The sequence below is a fragment of the Manis pentadactyla genome, chromosome 3, assembly GCF_030020395.1.
Source record: "Manis pentadactyla isolate mManPen7 chromosome 3, mManPen7.hap1, whole genome shotgun sequence".
NCBI lineage: Eukaryota > Metazoa > Chordata > Mammalia > Pholidota > Manidae > Manis > Manis pentadactyla.
In genome coordinates, this window is record NC_080021.1 from 45,716,761 (window position 1) to 45,737,010 (window position 20,250).

The 20,250-nt window shown below is 35.5% G+C and overlaps 1 protein-coding gene across 7 annotated transcripts in view; it reads left to right on the top strand.

Moving 5' to 3' along the window:
* Positions 1-15: 15 nt before the first annotated feature.
* VIRMA (vir like m6A methyltransferase associated) overlaps positions 16-20,250 on the top strand; it is a 62,007-nt gene continuing 41,772 nt past the window's right edge. For 2 of the 7 annotated variants that reach the window (XR_005022641.2, XR_005022642.2), the window contains exons 1-7: positions 17-239; positions 8,241-8,356; positions 12,671-12,757; positions 13,813-13,861; positions 15,392-15,560; positions 17,669-17,791; positions 18,332-18,604. Coding sequence is in view for 5 of the 7 variants with exons in the window: in XM_057497891.1 (XP_057353874.1) it covers positions 135-239; positions 8,241-8,356; positions 12,671-12,757; positions 13,813-13,861; positions 15,392-15,560; positions 17,669-17,791; positions 18,332-18,604 (922 nt within the window). In the remaining 2 variants the exon portion in view is untranslated. Of the gene's footprint in view, positions 240-8,240; positions 8,357-12,670; positions 12,758-13,812; positions 13,862-15,391; positions 15,561-17,668; positions 17,792-18,331; positions 18,605-20,250 lie in introns of those variants that run through there. The other 5 variants (XM_057497891.1, XM_036875090.2, XM_036875107.2 and 2 more) reach the window with 5 other exon arrangements.

The following is a 20,250-nucleotide window of genomic DNA, read 5'->3' on the forward strand; positions in this document are numbered from 1 at the left end:
GGGGAAGGCGGGGCTGGCGGCTTGGGGCCGAAACCCGCTTCGGGATAGGCCAGGGCCTGCGGCGCGAGCACGGGGCTCGCAGGAAGTGCTGTCTTCTCTCCCTCTCCCGAGCCGCTCTGGCGGTGGTTGGAGCTATGCGCCGGAAGTCTTCCTTCCACCCCCCGCCCGCGGCGAACATGGCGGTGGACTCGGCGATGGAGCTGCTATTTTTAGATACTTTTAAACACCCGAGCGCTGAGGTAAGACTGCTATTTGATTCCGACCCTGCTTCCCTCCTTTGGGGATCCTTACAAAAAACCGTTGGCTGTGCCTCGACTTTTTGTCCTTCCGTTGCCGTTTAATTCTTCACTTGTAAGCACCCTTCCCCCTCGCTTGGGTGTGGGCGCCGTGTCTGGGGTGGGGAGGGCGGTAGCCCCCCCCCCCCATTTCCCTGCACCACTTGGGTCTCCGCCTCTCTGGTCGAGTTGGTTGCTCTGGTTGCTTTGCTTGTTTGTTGTTGTTAGCTTCCTGTCAGCTTCATCCCTAGTTTTACTTCGGGCGGTCTGCGGCAAGGGTCTTGGAAAGCTTGTTTTGACAGTAGTCCGTGACCAAGCAGGTCACGCTGGCTTCGTGGTCCTAAATCCCTTCTTCTAGGTCCTCTCTCTGGCAGGAGTTAAGCTGCCCAGATGTGACACTCATTGGGTTTAGGATCGCGGCGTTCTCTAGTTTGTCCTGAAACTTTAAATACCTAGCTCTTGGAAAGATTTCGCCCATTAGGACGTGAGTTACTACACAGTACGTCCTCTGCGTGGACAATACTTGCGAAGAGAGAGAAGGTGGTCAAGCTGTACAGCACAGCTGTATTGTTTCTAGGGGCGAGGGGAAGGGTGTTGTGGAGTAAGCGTTCTGTAATAACTTGAGCGCCTTTGAACGTACGAACGGATCTGCGATATGTAAATTGAATATAGCTAGTTAACTAAAGATTCCTAAAAGCCGGTCAAAAATGAACATGAACGGAGTCACAGAGAAATTTGTTTTTATTATGGTATCATTAATATACAATCACATGAGCAACATTGTGGTTACTAGATTCCCCCCATTATCAAGTCCCCACCACATACCCCATGACAGTCACTGTCCATCAGCACAGTAAGATGTTATAAAGTCATTACTTGTCTTCTCTGTGCTATACTGCCTTCTCCGTGCCCCCCCCACATTATGTGTGCTAATCATAATGCCCCTTAATTCCCTTATCCCTCCTTTTCCACCCACACTCCCCAGTCCCTTTCCCTTTGGTAACTGTTAGTCCACAGAGAAATTTAAAGAAACACCCAGAACCCACATTTCTCTTTCAGTGTAAACTTAATCAACTTAGAAAACTTTTTTTTCCGGGATAGTGATGATACTGGGTAGTCCTTATATCCTAATCCTCTATTTGGCAAAAAAAAAAGTTGACAACTTGATTTTCTAATTATTTAACGAATGGTTTGTAGGTCTGTAAAAAAAGTTTGGAAACTTTAGCATGTCTTACTAAAAAGTCGTGGTCTCTCATTTCATGTGGGTTGTCAGTCAGCTCTGTTTGTTTAATGACCATACTTCTCTGACTGTAATTCCAGCTACAGTTTAGAAAACTCAGGCTGGAAGCAGTCGCTGGATCTGAACAAACCTGTCATGTGTACAGTAATAGAAGTTAGACATGAAAGAAAGAAGCATATGATGATTAGTAGTATTCTAGTTTAGGAAAATTGGCATTCATTCACTTAAATATTTAAGAATCTAGTATGTCTTTATTCATTCTTGGGCAAACATTGAGGACCACGAGAGGATAGGACAGGTAGTTAAATACCTTCTTCTGGCAATGATTGGCGAAGGCTTAGTAGAGATCACATTTGAACTGAGTCTTGAAGGAGGAGCAAGGGTTTGTGGGAAATGTGGATTATAAGATGTTTGTTCGCAAGGAGTTTATGGCTAAGTATTGGAGATTAGGTCCACAAAATTATGATTCAAGTTAGAATTCAGTGAGTGCATAAAGAGAGAGTGGAAATTCCTTAAGGTTTATCACTTTTATTTCCAAAATGCCCATCACTGTCTGATATCTTAGGTCTCCAGTCAGTATTTATTTAGTTCCCTTTGACGGTACAAATAAAGGCCATCTGATTTCAGAGGAGGAACAGATCACTCTTCGTTTGAGAGTATCAGGGAATACTTCTTCAAGGCTGTTGGCATATGAATTTGCCTTGGTGGAAGAAGAAATGTTCCACAATTGTAGGAAGGCAAGGAGGGCATTTTCCTGGAGTGGTCAGTCAGTCCTGCATAGGGTATGCCTGAAGTAGGAGTGTGAAGTGGCACATGAAAGGCTCTTTGAAGCCAGATCATGGAATTCCTTTAATGATCAGCAAAGGAGTGTGGGCTTTATTTTATAGGAAATGGGTAGTTTTTGAGCAGGCAAATTATGTGACTAGTAAAATGCATTAGATAGATTAATTGATAAGTAACACCTAAATGATCCAAAAAAATTAGGGGTAAAGAAGAAAAAGTAAGATTTTTTAGCACTTCATTATAGAAAAACCAGAAAGTACAAAAGAACAACAGCTTTCAATGACTCACCTTTCTTACTTAGTCTCAGCTATCATCAACAGCTTTCTTTTAATTTTTTCCCAAATCTCTAGTAAATATACAGATGTTTAAATGTATACACCCACCACCCACATTAACATACCCATAATATAATAATGTTTGTAATTTCTCATCTAAGAATGTGTTATGCATCTTTATAAATCAAGACTACACTTATATAATATTTTAAAAGTATACTTCATATTTAAATGTTATCTTTTTGACCACATAATACATACTTAAGGTACAAATTCAAAAGGTACAAAAGGGTACATGGTAAAAAGCTATCTCTCATCTCTGACCCTTAGCTGTCCTGTTTTCTTTCCTAGATATTTTATATAATACCATTTTTTATTGGCTGCATATTTAAGTGGTAATGCTATTATTTTTTATTTTTTAATTTTTTATTAAGGTATGATTGATATGCACTCTTATGAAGGTTTCACATGAAAAAACAATGTGGTTACTACATTTACCCATAGTATCAAGTCCCCACCCATACCCCAATGCAGTCACTGTCCATCAGTGCAGCAAGTTGCCAGAGATCCACTATGTCCCTTCTCTGTGTTACACTGTTCTCCCCGTGATCCTCCACACCATATGTACTAAACATAATACTCCTCAGCCCCCTTCTCCCTTCCTCCCCACCTGCCCTCCCACACCCCTCCCCTTTGGTAAACACTAGTTCATTCTTGGAGCCTGTGAGTCTGCTGCCATTTTGTTCCTTCAGTTTTGCTTCATTGTTATACTCCACAAATGAGGAAAATCATTTGGCATTTGTCTTTCTCCGCCTGGCTTATTAATGTCCTCGAGCTCCATCCATGTTGTTGCAAATGGTAGGATTTGTTTCTTTCTTATGGCTGAATGGTATTCCATTGTATATAGGTACCACATCATCTTTATCCATTCATCTACAGATGGACACTTAGGTTCCTTCCATATCTTGGCTATTGTAAAAAGTGCTGCGATAAACCTAGGGGTGCACATGTCTTTTTGAATCTGAGAAGTTGTATTCTTTGGGTATATTCCACGGAGTGGGATTCAGGGGTCAAATGGTATTTCTATTTTTAGTTTTTTGAGGAACCTCCATATTGCTTTCCACAGTGGTTGAACTAGCTTACATTCTCACCAGCAGTGTAGGAGGGTTCCCCTTTCTCCGCATCCTCGCCAGCGTTTGTTGTTCTTAGTCTTTTTGATGCTGGCCATCCTTACTGGTGTGAGGTGATATCTCATTGTGGTTTTAATTTGCATTTCCCTGATGATTAGTGATGTGGAGCATCTTTTCATGTGTCTGTTGGCCATCTGAATTTCTTCTTTGGAGAACTGTCTCTTCATATCCTCTGCCCATTTGTTAATTGGGTTATTTGCTTTTTGGGTGTTGAGGTGTGTAAGTTCTTTATATATTTTGGATGTTAACCCCTTGTTGGATATGTCATTTACAAATATATTCTCCCATACTGTAGGATGCCTTTTTGTTTTGTTGATGATGTCCTTTGCCATACAAAACCTTTTTAGTTTGATGTAGTCCCATGAGTTCATTTTTGCTTTTGTTTCCCTTTCTCGAGGAGATGGGTTCAGGAAGAAGTTGCTCATGCTTATAGTCAGGAGATGTTTGCCTATGTTGTCTTCTAAGAGTTTTATGGTTTCATGACTTACATTCAAGTCTTTAATCGTTTTCGAGTTTACTTTTGTGTATGGGTTTAAACAATAATCCAGTTTCATTCTCTTGCATGTAGCTGTCCAGTTTTGCCAATGGTAATGCTATTATTTTTATATTCTCATACATGTAAGTTTCTGACTTTTATAGTGACGTGATATTCTTGAAGTTGAATTATTTTGTACAATCTTATTTATTACTTTCTTGAGTGGAATTGCTGGGTTAAAATACAGTCTTACAAGAGTGATTGATGATATAAAGTCCAACTTCATTTTAGAGTTTCTTTAACAAACCAGCGTGGAACTCATCTGAACAGCAATAATAATGGAATGGTAGGAATAGATGAAATAACTTTAGCTTACCCTCAGGAGACAGTAAAAGAGAAGAGAAGGTAATTGTCATGGATAGAAAAGTAAGGAGGGGGAGACAACTATACTGTGACTTTTAAACACACAGTGACTCCTGAAGATAAATGTGGCTCAGAGTCCTGGAATCTGACCAATCTATTCTCCACATTCCTGTAACTTCCCTAATCATAAGCCTTTCGTGATTTCCCATTGTCAACTATCTTCCTAGCTTTCTGTAATTCTCTAGATATCATAAGCCCCTACTTCACTGTAATATTTTTAACTCTTTGAAAACTCAATCAAATCAACTTTTATTAAGCACCTATTCAAATTTTTTCATTCATTAAATGAATATGCTAGGCACTATGAAAATAACAGTAAATTGAGGCTCTGTTCTTACCTTATTGAAATAACACTGTAATGGGAGAGTTAAAAGAAGCAATTATAATTTAGTTTGATAAGAAACTTTGGATACAAAGAATAGGCATCTATCTAGACTTGATCTGGTTCAGCTAAGAAAAAGTGGACATTTAAAAGGCGTTGGGGCAGAAGAGTGTCGGAGCAGAGACGAAAGCATGAGTGAGGGCTTACAGATAAGAAAGAACATGGTATATTGGAGTTATAAATTTGGAGTGATAAGAAGAGGCCATGCTTGTTTATAAGACAAGAAATTTGGCCTGGAGATGGTAAGGAGCAGGGAAGTGATATATTTACAGTCTAGAAAGACTGTACTGCAATAGGAGAATGGGCTGGAGTTAGGATCCTATTGCTGCTGTAATCCATATTAGAGTAAATAGTGTCTTGTAGAACTAGAGTGACAGCAGAAATGGAAGGAAATACAGAGATTTGTGAGCTTTTTCGAGTTTTAATCAATAGGGCATGGTATTTGGATGAATGAATGATTTAGGTGAGAGAGAATGAGAAAGAAGCCAAGAATAATAATAGTTTTTGTTTTGGCCATTGTGCGGATGGTGGTGCCATCACTGTTACAGTAGAGTTCAGTTTTGGACTTGCTGAATTTGTGGTGCCAGAAGGACATTGAAGTGGAGATGTTCAGTTGGCAGTTGGATGTAGTGGCCTGGGGCTCAGGAGAGAGGTGGTAGATGGAGATAAAGATTTGGAGTTGACTTCTGACAGTGGGTGGAGATCTTATTTCTTGTAATTCTGTTGATTGTGCTTAGATGCTCTGCCCTACTTCCCTTCTTCATTTCCCGTCTAACCATGGTGAACTGTGCTTGCAATTTCTTGAATCTTCCAAGTTGTTTTCTTTGCATTCCTCTGTGCATCCTTCTCCCTTTGCCTGGAAAGCTATTCCCTTTCCTTCTCTTCCACTGATTCTTGGTTCCCTTGAAGACTTAGCTCATGTTCTACTTTTGGGAAACCTTCCCTGACACTCCCCTTTCTCCTTACTACTCCCCCTTCACCCCACAAATATTTGCCCACAATCTGAGTTAGGTAAGTACCCCTCTGACTTTTCATTGTAGTATCCTGTGTGCATCTGTATCATAGCAACTTACCTGTTTGTCTAACACGATAGGTTGTCTCTTCCTATAATGGGAGAGATTGCGTCTTCTCTTTTTATCCTCAGGGCTTAACATACCTTGGAACACAACAAGACATTTAATAACTGTTTAGAAATACGAATATTGAGTAAGACTGGTAGCAGCCAATACAGAAACTCTTACTTACAAACAAAAGAGATTTTGAAAGGTTGTTTGTAAAACCTTAAGTTCATTTTTTTAGGTCCATGGTGTTTATACCCAAATTACTACTAATACCATTCATTTTCATTAGTCAGTAGAGGGCAGGGTAGAGGAGGATAGAATTGATAAAATTTTGTTGTAAGCTTCCTTTGAACATATTAATGAGAATTTATAAGCATGTAAGCAAAGGAGCTTCAGTAGTAGACTTTTTAAAGTAGAGGAATTCCTTATAGGTAGAAATAGCACCAAAGTTTGAGGCAAAATGCTTATTTCTTTTAAATAATTCTACTGTATATTTGTTGAGTAACTATAGTATATTTGTAATAATTAGGATATAGGTTCAACTGCTGTCATAAAATTAAAAGTAACAGTGGATTAAATAGGATTTTCTCACTCAGTAATTTGGTTGTAAATATTCTAGGGCTAATATGACAGTCCCACAATGTCAAGGACCTAGGTTCTTTCTGTACCGTTCCTTTGCCATCTTTATGGTATTGTCTGCATTGTCTAAAAGAGCTCACCATAACATCCATGTTGTAGAAAGGTGGCAGAATATTGGAAGAAAAGGTGGGGGGAATTTCTGAAGTCTGAACCTTCCCTTTAAGGATTCGATCCAGAGTCGCCTACATCATTTCCATTTGTACCCCACTGATGAGAATTCAGTCGTTAAATGTTTACACAGGCTTCCCAGCTGTCTGGGAAGTCCAGTCGTTACTTCATTGGTGCCTAGCTTGAATTTGTGTAGTAGAAGAAGAAAATGGATATTGGAAGATAACAACTAACAGCTTCATTTTGCATTCATCTTGTTTCTTTTATATTTTTGAGAGTTTAAGTGCATTTGAATAGTGAACATTATTTTAAGATTTCTTTACCTATATGTTTAATTATAATCAAGTTTAAAGTGCAAAATTGGGAAGTCATTCTCTGTCACATTTTAAGAAAGACTAATTTCAGCAGTCTTGGATACGCACGATATTCTTTGTGCGTTCAAGAGAGGCTCAAGACTCAGTCATTCCAGGTGAAAATAATGTGAGCCATTCTTATTATTATGAACTTTGCCCACTATATAATCATAGTTAGCTGAACTGCAAGGAAAAGTTGATGTAAAATAGTCCAGAAACAATGGGAAGAATTCTTTTTCAAGTTATTGATTTCAAGAGCTACATTTGTCTGATCCTGTGTCAAGTGATAAATAAAGTGTATACAAATTTATGCTATCCATTTCTTTTGTCATGATAAACTTGTAGTTTGTTGATTTTTTTCTTTTTCAAACTTCAGGAACGGTTTATCCCAACTATTCAGTACATAAATGACTTCCCTTGATTTCTTGGTATTAACTGTGTAAGTTCACTAAGCTAATTTAAGTACAGATCCATAATCTCTTATCTGTAATTCAGAAATTCAAAAATGGCACAAAAATCTGCCCTGAATTCATTTGACTGTGCAATGTGATCTGAACTGACATGATGCTAGTTATAATCTTTATTTAGTGTGAGTGTTTATACATGTGGCTGTAGAAATATTAATGTTTTGATTAAGGTTCTGCCCCAGAAGCCATTGTGGCTGTTAAGTAATATAAGTATATCATACCACCTTTCTAAAGATGCAAAAAGTCAGGATGCTGAAACACATCTAGCACCAGAGGTTTCCAGTAAGGGATTGTGGGTCTTTATTGGCCTAAGCAATACATCAGCAGCAGCAAATCATACATGCTGCAGAAAATGTTATTATACAAATGGAGAGATTTAACTAGGTAAATTTTATTCATCAGAAGCTATTTTTAAAAGAGTAGTTTATACAGCATTGTAAATAATATAATAGCACTCTTTAATGATATGGAGTTTATCTTAAGATCATTTGATAAATTGAAGGTGAGTAAATTTTGCATAAACAAAGGGTTTTCTTACACTATATCCCTCTCTTCCCCCTTTTTTAAAGCAAAGTTCTCATATAGATGTGGTTCGTTTTCCATGTGTGGTTTATATCAATGAAGTTCGCGTCATACCCCCAGGAGTAAGAGCCCATAGCAGCTTGCCAGACAATAGAGCATATGGGTAAGTCAACTTTGTTTTTACAACAATTTTTGACTAAAGATTGTCCTAGAAACATATTATTAAGTGCAAAAATTTAAGGTAATATAAGAAAAAAGCCTAAAACTTAGTTCAGTTATGGTTATGTTGCATTGTAATTGACTATAGGTTTTCTGTATAAGTCATATATCATTGTAAACTTAAAAAGAGTAATTATTTGACCTAAATACTAGATAATATATTTCTTCATTTCTTTTTTAAAAAATGGTAGAAATAGCTTTATATTTTTCAAAATAATTTAGGGTGGCACAATCTAGTACATGAACTTTTTTAAACCTTTTTCCTTGAAAATAAATAAGAATTAGTCTGAGCGTTTAGAAATATATCTTTTATTATGTTATTACATTTTTTAAATTATAGTATTTTATTGGTGATCCTCTTAGCCTGATACATGTGTCTTTTTATAATTTGTAGCTTCACATTAGCCTTCACTTACAATTAGCAAGTTGCTATTTGATGCTTTCTCTTTCTTAGGCTTTGTGGGAAATAACCAAAATGTAAGACATGGTCTTTGTTGTGGAGTTGTGATAACTTTAACAGCTGACATATGAGACAAAGGAATTTGATCTTTATTGTACATGCGTAATCATCTTCTTCTTATTGTAATTACATGAATTGGAAATAGAAGATAAATTTTGGTCATGTAAACATGAATGCATATAATAAATATATTTATGTGAGGATTTAGCTTATAGCCTAGATATTAATTTTTTTTTTATTTTGGTATCATTAATCTACAATTACATGAGGAACATTATGTTTACTAGACTCCCCCCATCACCAAGCCCCCCCAACAACCCCATTACAGTCACTGTCCATCAGCATAGTAAGATGCTGTAGAATCACTACTTGTCTTCTCTGTGTTCCACAGCCCTCCCCGTGCCCACCCCCACATTATACATGCTAATTGTATTGCCCCCTTTCTCCCCACCCCTTATCCCTCCGTTCCCACCCATCCTCCCCAGTCCCTTTCCCTTTGGTAACTGTTAATCCATTCTTGGGTTCTGTGATTCTGCTGCTGTTTTGTTCCTTCAGTTTTTTTCTTTGTTCTTACACTCCATATGTGAGTGAAATCATTTGGTACTTGTCTTTCTCCGCCTGGCTTATTTCACTGAGCGTAATACCCTCTAGATCCTAGATATTAATTTTATGCACACATTTCATTATGTGCATGCTGTGAGAGCTCAGTTTCCAGCAAGAAATTAAACCAGCTATTTAGTGGTGAGCATTATGATACAGATTCAAAGTGAAGGGCTCATTTCTTCATAATTGTGGAGAGTCGTTGGTTATTAGTAGAAATAAATATAAAATTGCCAAAGGTTTTCAGGCTAATCAAAAGTAAAACAAATACAAAACAAGCAATAAGAATGTTTAATGTGTATAATGAGAGGTTCAGAACTGACTGCATGCCTTTTTTTTCCATGTTTAAGGAAATAAAAACTTACATTTTCCTATAATTTTTTCCAGTAAAGGGAGATGTGTATAGAATGGGAAAGGTGCGATAATGGTAGTATATCCAACAGTCTTCTCTAAAGTTAGATGTCACTGCTTTTGGTCAAGAAAAGTCTATTAGTTATCTATTGCTGCATAACAGATTATAGCAATTTTAGCAGCCTAAAACAGTAAACATTTATTATCTCTGTTTCTGAGGGTCAGGAACCTGAAAGTGGCTTAGCTGACTCAAGTTCCCTCATAAAATTATAGTCAAGATAGAGGCCAGGGCTGCAGTCTCAGATTTGACTAGGGTTGGAGAATTTGTTTAGGAGCTCACTCATATGGCTGTTGGTAGGAGACTTAAGTTCCTTGCCAGGAGATCCTCTCTATAGGGCGGCATAAGTCACAAAAGGGATTCCTCTAGAGTGAGTGATCCAGAGGTGAGAAAGCATGCCCAAGAAGGAAGCCACAGTTATTTTGCTTTATAATTTAATATCAGAAGTGACATACTGACACTTTTACTATATTCTGTTGATTATGTACTCTACTGGCACAGCATGGGAAGGAACTACACAATGGTGTGAATACCAGGAAGCAGGGGTCATTGGGGACCGTCTTGGAGGCTGGTTACCACAACAGGCAAAATGGATCTCTCCTTTTAGCTGCCATGGATAGTATTGTTACGTCTTCCTTCTTATTGCTCTACTTTTCCTTAGCTGGGGCCAAATGGCTGTTCATGTTTTCATAATTACAAATATGAAATTATCAAACAATTTTATCCATGGTTAATATGTTACAAAACAGTAAAATAAAGTATTAGTGCAGCGGTACAAATGTAAGATGTTAGGAAGCCTGAACTCTTCAAGGATAAAAGTGATGTTAGAGATCGAGTAATATTTGTGTAGCCTGCTTTACAATAGTGGTTTTTTCCTTATAAAATTCAGAAACCTATGGTAAAATTAAAATCCCGTATCCCAAGAGAATCCTCACATTTGATGCATTCTGTTTTTTAACATAGGTTTTGTGTGTGTGTATATATTTTGTCTTTTGTAAATATGGTATCTTAGGTTAGGTTTTAGAGTCAGCAAGTTGTGAGATGAAAGTCTAGTGCAATTAAAAATGAATTACTGTTGATTCTTTAAATCACTTCTTAGTGATCAGGATCTGATTCTTTGAGGCTTCAAAAGTAAAAAATTTTCATTGCTGTCCTTTTTCCTTTCCTTGAGATATTGGAGGCCAGGGTCTAGTTTGAAGAGGATGGATAGGAGGGAGAGACTTAAGTTGTTGAAAGCATGTTTTTGAATTTGGGTAAGGTAAATGTCTAATGCTACTCTGATCCTATTGTATATTTTTTGTGTATTTTTAAAATTTCACTTAACATATGTTAGGAGTACCACATCTTTAAATAGTTTTTGAAATACAGTTTTTAATGGTTGCATAATCTAATGAATGACTACTGAAGTCCCCCTTTATCTAGTTTTGCTATCTGTGGTTTCAGTTATCCCCAGTCAACTGTAGTCCTGAAGTGATGATCCTCCTTCTGACATATTGTCAGAAGGTCAGTAGTAGCCTAATGCTACATCACAATGCCTAGTTCATTCATCTCATTTCTTCTTACCATGTAGGCATTTTATCATGTCACATCACAAGAAGGGTGTAGTGCAATAAGATATTTTGAGACCACATTTTACATAACTTTTTATTGCAATATGTTATAACTGTTCCATTTTATTATTCGTTATTGTTAATGTCTTACTGTGCCTAACTTGTTAGTTAAACTTTATCATAGGTATGTATGCAGAGGAAAAAATATATTTGTAGGGTTTGGTACTATCCCTGGTTTCAGGCATCCACTGTGGGTCTTGGAGTGTATTCCCCTGTAGATAAAGAGGCACTACTGTACTGTAGTTTATTTGGCTAGTTCTTTATGTGGGGACTATTAGGTTTCCAAATTACAAATAGTAGTATGATGAGCATCCTTTTGAAAAATATTTGTTCACATATCATCATTTCCATAGAAACACTACTAGGAAGAATTGTTTCTGGATCAGATGGTGTGAACATTTTCTCAGTCTCCCAAATTTTATATCCATATTGCCCTTTAGAAGAATTGCATCTATAGTACTTCTACTCTCTGAGGGACCCTCTTTGATAGTACTCTGGGCATCACCCCTTTTACCATTTTGGTTTAAAATCAAGATTTTAGTTGCATCTAAGGAATGTCAGCTATGGGTGAAATATATATCAAGTGAAGTAAGATTTCATTCTAACACAAATTAAATTAAATCTTAATTATATAAATCCAAAAAAAATCCAGGTATGTAAATTGCTGCTGTACAAGTTTCAGGTTAGGCTTTAAGTCTCAATTTAGGGCTCTGATGCTTAAATTATTATTGAGTCTTGTATTAATGTGGATTAAATTGAAATCAAATTGTAATTGTAATATTTAACTTGAAGTTAGTTAACTCCTGATTCTTTTTTTAGTGAAAGTGAATAGTGATGCAAAGAATTAAAAGTTAGATGTCACAATTAATTAGCATTTGCCTTTAAAATATGTTTAAGTTTCAAAATACTTAGGTGTTTTAGGATGGTCTAAATAAGTAGCAGACAAAAGATACTTGATTAAAATTTTATTTTCAGTAATACTCAAAGTGAGTAGTAGCTACTTGAGAATTGGATGTCAATAAAATTACAGAAAATATTACAATTAACTGTACAGTTGTTCATAGGAATATTATATCTTAATTCTAGAATTGTTCTTAAATTTGTACTTACTTTGTTTTTATTTTAATTTAGAAACTGATTATTACAAAGGCTGACGTTTCAACTTTGCTTCATTCACAGGGAGACATCTCCGCACACATTTCAATTAGACTTATTCTTTAACAATGTAAGCAAACCAAGTGCCCCAGTTTTCGATAGGTTGGGAAGGTATGTACCTACTAGGTAATTTCACCAGAAACTCATGAATTAGTAACCAAAATATTTTTATTCCTTAGATAGAAGAAATGGATATGTTTGGTGAGAGAGCCAAAACTCAGGGTTAAATTTTATCAGTTGGCAATATTAAAGAAATGTTAAGCTTCTAAGAAGATGTTGAGTTTATTTACAAAATAATTCTAAATGTGTGAAACATTAATCATCTTTGTTTTCTTTTTATTGGTGTATTTCTCTTATACATATCATTTGATTTGGTAATAACCTAATTTGGAAAAGATTGCCTTTTATAAACACATTGAGCTAGTATTTTGTGTCTTTGCATCACACTACTGTATAATTTAAAATTCTACAGTCAAATTTGGAAAAGATTAATTTGTTAATAGATATCCCCTTTTTGGATTTTTTAATACATGCTAAGTATTATTAAAACTAGTTGTATTGTTATCTGCAAAATAATTGACTGTTAAGTGGGTTTACTTAGAACTCATCTGCAAAATAAAAGCATTTTAAAAGCAGCTTAAAAATGGAAATATTCTTTTTCAGGAATTAAGTTTTTTAGATTTTGCTTGTTTTACTGTTCATTTATTATTAAATTATGTTGATAACAACCTTTTTAAAAATGATGGAACCTAGATAATCTGAAGCAGCTAATTTTTAATATTTTAGAATTCTTTTGTCAGTACCTACTTGATAAAAATAGGTACTTTTCTTTAATTTTGGTCCCATTACACAATTTTAGAAGACTATAATGCAGTGGTTCTCTGATTTGACTGTACATTAGAATTACCTAGAGTGGTTTTTTAAAAATACTGATACCTACATTCACCCCAAACCAATTAAATCAGAATCTCTGTGGGGTTTGTTTATACTTTTTCTTGGTAAAATTTTAGGGGAAGTAAATTAACCCCAAACTTTGTGGTTTATCAAATTATAACAAAAATCTAGCATTTGGTTTTATTAAACTAATAACCGCTTTAGAAAAACTTCTTCATGAACTGTGATATTCAGTGTTTGAGCCTATATGTTTATTCCTACTCTTTTGGCAGCCTGGAATATGATGAGAATACTTCCATCATCTTTAGACCCAACTCAAAGGTAATTGCAGAAGTCAGTTTTCAACTTCTTACTACTGTTTGTTTTTACTTCTTTTCAAGAGTTTTGATCCCAATAAACCAGTGATGCAGAATGTCAGCTTATTTGGTTCAAATGCTACAGAATGTCACTATTTCTTATCTGATTGCCTCTTTTATCCAGAAGCTATTTTTAAATGGAGCAGAGACGTTACATCATTCTCTACCTGTAAAGCTCTTTCTAACCCCCTAATTTTATATGTGAGTCAGGAAAAGATAAGCATTCGTGTTTATCTCTTCTTTAATTTAGGTGGTAAAGTTCAGAAGATGACAGGCAGGTAAATTGTTATTAGATACCACTATGCCTTAATTAAGTTTCCTTAAAAAATGCACACTTCACATTTCGTCCTTTCATATCAGAATATGCCTTTTTTCTTGACTTACCAAATGCCATTCTAGAAACATCTAGAAGATCTGAATCATGGAATATCTGAAATGCCAAAATAATTGTGTAGTAGTGTGAGACTACTCAGCCTGCTGAGTTTTTTTTTGTGTGTTTTTTTTTTTAAGGGGAGAATTTATTCTGCATCCTGTCTAGACTAAAAATTATCTTCCTTTTCTCTTTTTCTTCCAATAGGATTTCTGTTTAGAATCTGTCAGTTCCTGGGCAGAATATTTTGAGTCTTTATTCTGATCCCCAATTTACCTTCACTACAGTTTGCTCAAGTTAGCAAGTAGAATAACTTCTTTCTTCCTTATTGTGCCTCTAGAAGGATTCCTTTACTGCATATTTCTTCATCTTTACCTAATACGGTAGAGTGGAAAGAGAACTCAGAAGTCAGGGGCTTTTGTTTCTGGTCCAGGTTCTTCTATTAGCATTCTGATTTTCTTATGTGTTAACGATATTTGCTCTAATTACCTCTTGTAGTTATTGTGAAGATAGGGCAATTGATACAGATAAGTTCTGAAGAATGTAAAGTTGTTATTTTTATTTTATAAGGAAATATTGAGGGTTAATGGCATTGATGAAGTCTTTGATCTTTTTAGGAAAAAGTTTCTTTGCAAAATGATTTGTTTAATGCCTCTGGTTACCCTTTCAAGTACAATGTGGGTACATCAAAATATACCTGCATGTTTGAATTTGACATTTAAAAAGAATTCTGTGCAGCGTTAATGGACCTCATAATTCTTGAGACTGAGCTCCATTTGTGCTTTTATGCACCTCCATGACTTATGTAACTGTTGGGGTTCAATTTATTAACTGGCTTAACTCCCACTTAATTTCATTCCCTTTTGGTTCAGAATCTAGTAATGCTTTTTGAACAAGGTGACATAAAGTGTCAGACTGGGGCATGCTGTCTTGAGACAGATTTAGGTATGGTAACTCTGGAGGGCCATATAAAACTGCCTCTGGGTGAATTTCCACCAGTATTGGCTTCTGCATTTTCAGCATACTTTTAAAGGTTTTAGTTGAGTCACAGAGTAATTTGATACCAGTGTACTTTTGGCATATTAAGACATTAATTTGAAAGATATTTTCCCCTGACAAAATTAGGTGAATACTGATGGTTTGGTGCTAAGAGGCTGGTATAACTGTCTGACCCTGGCAATATACGGCTCAGTGGATAGAGTGATAAGTCATGATAGAGACTCTCCGCCACCACCACCTCCACCTCCGCCACCTCCCCAGCCACAGCCAAATCTGAAAAGGAATACAAAACATGGTGAGAATTTTAAATTTGCTGTCAGTGACTTACATTCATTATGTAGAAGAAGATTCAAATGGCTCTTCTACCTTTAAACCTTGCTTAAGACTTGACAAGATACCTGTTAGTGTTTGCCAGTTCTTTCCTCTAAGAGTTTATGTTGAAATGGTTACATTTTATTTTTTTCTTCTTTCCTAGAATACTTTTTAATTGACCTGAAGGTTTCATTTGTCATTTAAAATATGCAAATGATAATTTAATCCAATGGTTATTCATGGTTTACCTCAAAATTGTCTCTAAAAGAATTGAAGAATTGGCAGTAAGTTTGGCATATATATTCTTGAAATGGCATTTTTTTTCAAGAGTGCATTTCAAATTTGTTTAGATGTCTGAATCTTAGCTAGTGCAGATTTGTCCCATTTTTTGAGATTCTTGCTCATTAACTGGAGACAGGAAAAACCAGAACTCCCAATAAACTTCAGGCTTTCCTTCTATAAGATAGGCTGCCGGATTTACAGTCCCAGGGTCTCTTCTCCTTACTCTGGTATAACTCACTGTAAGCTGTTGAAATAAGCATATTCAGGAATACATTTTGAAATTATAATTGAGGTCACAATATTTTAAGCCAAAAAAATTTGGCTTTACAGTGAGCATTATGAGCATAAATAAAATGACCTTAGTTTCTCTTTTTTGAAGGGGAGGGAGGAATTTTTTTTTTTAGTTTAAGTATCATTCATATACAGTCTTATGAAAGTTTCGCATGAACAACATTGTGGTTTCAGCATTTACCCATATTATCAAGATCCTCACCACCCCCATTGCAGTCACTGCCCATCCGCATAGTAAGGTGCTATAGAGTCATTACTTGTCTTCTTCATGTTGTACTGCCTTCCCTGACCTTAGTTTCTCTTAATCATGACATGATAGTGTGGTGTGAGGTCTCTGATGGTCACACGCTGTGTTTTCCATCTCATATTTTACCTGCTAAGCACAGTTAATCTAATCTTTTACTTTTCTTTTTCTTGTAATGTTTCATTTTTCTATGCTCATTTGTCTTTCTTACCAGACAATGAGTTCCTTGTGGGCTAAGAGTATGTTTTACTTACATTTGTGTTTCTAGTCTTATCACAGTGCCTGACATATGAAGTGGCTACTCAAAAATTTTGTTAAATTTATTAACTAGTTTTAAAATTGACACAAGCTTATACATTGTGTGTGTGTATGTATATATGTATGTGTTTATGTTTTTTTTTATTTTGAAATAGTTGTGGATTCATAGGAGGTTGCAAAGTAATTACAGAGAAGTCCTGTGCACTTTTCTCCAAGCCTCTGCCACTGTTAACATATTTTAAAACTATAGAACAATATTAAAACTAGAATATTGGCATTGGTGCAATCTGTAGGGCTTGTTCATGTGTCACCAGTTGTATATGCACTCCTCTGTGTGTGTGTGTGTGTTTAGCTGTATGTGATTTTATGTCTTGTGTAACCTTGCGTAACTACCACCACAATCAACATACTTGAGTATACCATCATAAGTTACCCCTTTATAGCCAAACCAATCCTACCTATTCCTAACCTTTGGCAACCACTAATCTGTTGTCCATCTGTGTAATATATTATTTCATGTTGCATAAATGGAATCATATAGTAAGTATCTTTTTGAGATTGGCTTTTTTCATTCAGGATAATTTCTTTGAGGTTTATCTACTTTGTTGGGTGTATCAATAGTTCATTCTTTTTTATTGCTGAGTAGTGTTAACATTGTATGAATGTATCATAGTTTATTTCAACCATTTAAGGACATTTAGGTCTAAATTTCAGTTCTTTGCTATTGCAAATAAAGCTGTTAATGAGCATTCATGAACATCTTCCTGAGGGAAATAAGCTTTATTTATCTGGGATAATGCCCAGCAGTATATGCATTATATTTTGGTATATGGGAAGTCAGAAATTCTAATTTTCTCAATTAAGTTAATTAGCAAAATTTGGTAGACATCAAGAAGGAACAGTTTATCAGTAAATTCTGAAGATGAAAAACTCAAATGCATAACTACATTTTTGTCATGCATTCATTTCACTATAATAATTTGAAAGTTTTTTTTCTATCTCTAATAAAACTCTAGCTGATGGGGAGAAAGAAGATCAATTTAATGGAAGCCCTCCAAGAACACAGCCAAGGGGACCAAGAACTCCTCCAGGACCCCCTCCACCTGATGATGATGAAGATGATCCCATGCCTTTACCAGGTCAAAATAAAATCAGTTCTGTTTTTTTCCCCTCCATTAATGTTAGTGGTGCTTTTTGATTAAAGAAAAAAATTAGATGCAGGTAATGCCCCATCACCCTTCTTCCTGTGCAGTATTTCCTGTGTTTTTCTTTTGGCAAATGAATTTGTTAAAAAAATAAACCAGTTATTTCATTTGAAGCTGTATTAACCTTGCTTTGAAAATAAAGTCTTAATGCATGGTACTGGTATATACAGAAGGGTACCAGTTAAAAATAAACAGTATGTATTAGATAAAAATTTGTGTAGTTACCTAATAACTAAAAAGAAAAGGGTTAGTTTATGATCTTAGAACATAAAATAGTATGCTTTACTTCTCACTGTTTAAGGTTGTGCAATGTATACTCTTGATATTTTTTAAAAGCAAATAATCCTGCTACTTTTTTTTTAAGGGTATTTATGAGCTATATCATCCAAAATGTCAGTAGTTGCAATATCCAGTCCTGCTACCTCATGTTCTTTAAACCATTAAAATAATCTGTACCTTAAATCAATTTTTCAGTGTCTGGTGACAAGGAAGAGGATACTTCTCATAGAGAAGATTACTTTGAGCCCATTTCTCCTGATCGGAATTCTGTTCCCCAGGAAGGTCAATATTCTGATGAAGGAGAAGTAGAAGAGGAACAGCAGGAAGAAGGAGATGATGATGAAGATGATGTGGATGTAGAGGAAGAAGAGGATGAGGATGAGGATGATCGCCATACAGTCGACAGTATCCCTGAGGAGGAAGAGGACGATGAAGAGGAAGAAGGTGAAGAGGATGAAGAAGGTGAAGGTGGGTTATATTTGTTAGAATTTTTTGGTTTTAAGTACTAGGAACTGACTTGATGTGTCTGAGCAGTGCAAGATAATTTACAACAAAGATAAATGGCTTTTAAGAAACCCAGATTAAAGTGTAGCTGGGCCTCTGAAGACTTGACTAGAACTGGTATTTCTTTGCTTTGCTTTATGCTTCTACTTTTTTTTTTCTTTGTCAGCTAACAGTTGATTCTCTATTCACCCCATGAGTTTGATCTCTTTTTAAACTAGCAGCTTAAACTCCTTGACTGTATCTCAGTCACATTTCCATTTTCCTGGGAGAAAGATTGTTTGGCTTGCGTGCTGTATCAGTTGCCTCTTGGTATCATCAGCTTTGGCCAGGGAAGCAGGGTCATGCAGCAAATACACTATGATCAGATATTTGGTGGGTTATTTTCAGAGTAAGAAGTGGTGTTATTAGCTGGAGAATTCTTAAAGATGTCTGCCACCTAGATATTTTGGCAAAATACTGCATTATTCTTAGAAATTCAAGTGGGGGAATCTCAGTTATACAGGAGTGTGTGATGTAATCCTTTAATTAGGCTTAATTTTTCCTTTGAAAGCAAAAAGTGAGAGATAGGCAAGCTCATTGACTCTTAATTTGGCCAAGAAATGGCATGTAATATTGAAGCATTTATGAAAAAGAACAGATAAACTGCCTTGATTTTTTTCTAAAATAGAGTAAGGGTCATTCTACATGAGAGTGAGGGTCATTTCATTATCACAGGGTCTTTATAAGATGTAAATAATTAGATTATTGAGTGATAGTTTTTTAGTTTCCCTCATTCCCAGATTACCATATACTTCTTTATAGATTTATGGTATTTGGCAAAATAGGAGTCAGACAGCAGGCAGGCTATTTTCTTTATTAGTTTTATAAAGAAGGTGTGAGAATAAGGCCAGTTAATTTGAAATTTAATGGAAAACATTTGGATTTTGACAGAGACAGGCCTCTACAGGCCTTTTTCTTTTCAAATATGAGTATATTGCTAAAGCTAAATTGTTTTGAGCAGAAGAATGTCAAAAGAAATACTGTATTGGGGAAAAATTCTGGAAACATTTCCTTTCTTTGTTTTCCCACAGCTAGGCAATAGTATTCTTGACAAGTAAAACCAAGAAGTTTTCTGTCTCTAGTTTTGTTTTAATTGAAATAAAATAAAAAGTTGTATATGTGATATGATGAAGCTTTGTTTTGGCAAAGCTGAGCATTTTAAATGAACAAATTTTCCATAAAAAATATAATAGAGGCCTAGGAAACTGTGTGACAGGTAAATGCAGAGAAGTAAAAATTCACGGATATGAAGTTTATGTTATAAAAAGAACCTAAAATATTTTTGCTGAAAATATTTTGTTTAGCTTTGTGATTATGGTATATTATAAGTTTATCTTAATCATTATCTATCAAATTTTTTTCCATCTAAAAATACTCTCTCAAGAAGGTAATCTTAACGTTTTCCTTCCTGAAAGATTTTTTGTTACTTTTATTTTTTAGAAGATCATTAGTTTATCTTGAGTCTTTTGCTTTCTTATTGTTTTTATTTTATCATAATAAATGTACTTACAAGAAAACATCAAATTCTTTAATTTTCATAAGCATTGAGAATCATATTTAACAACATTTGA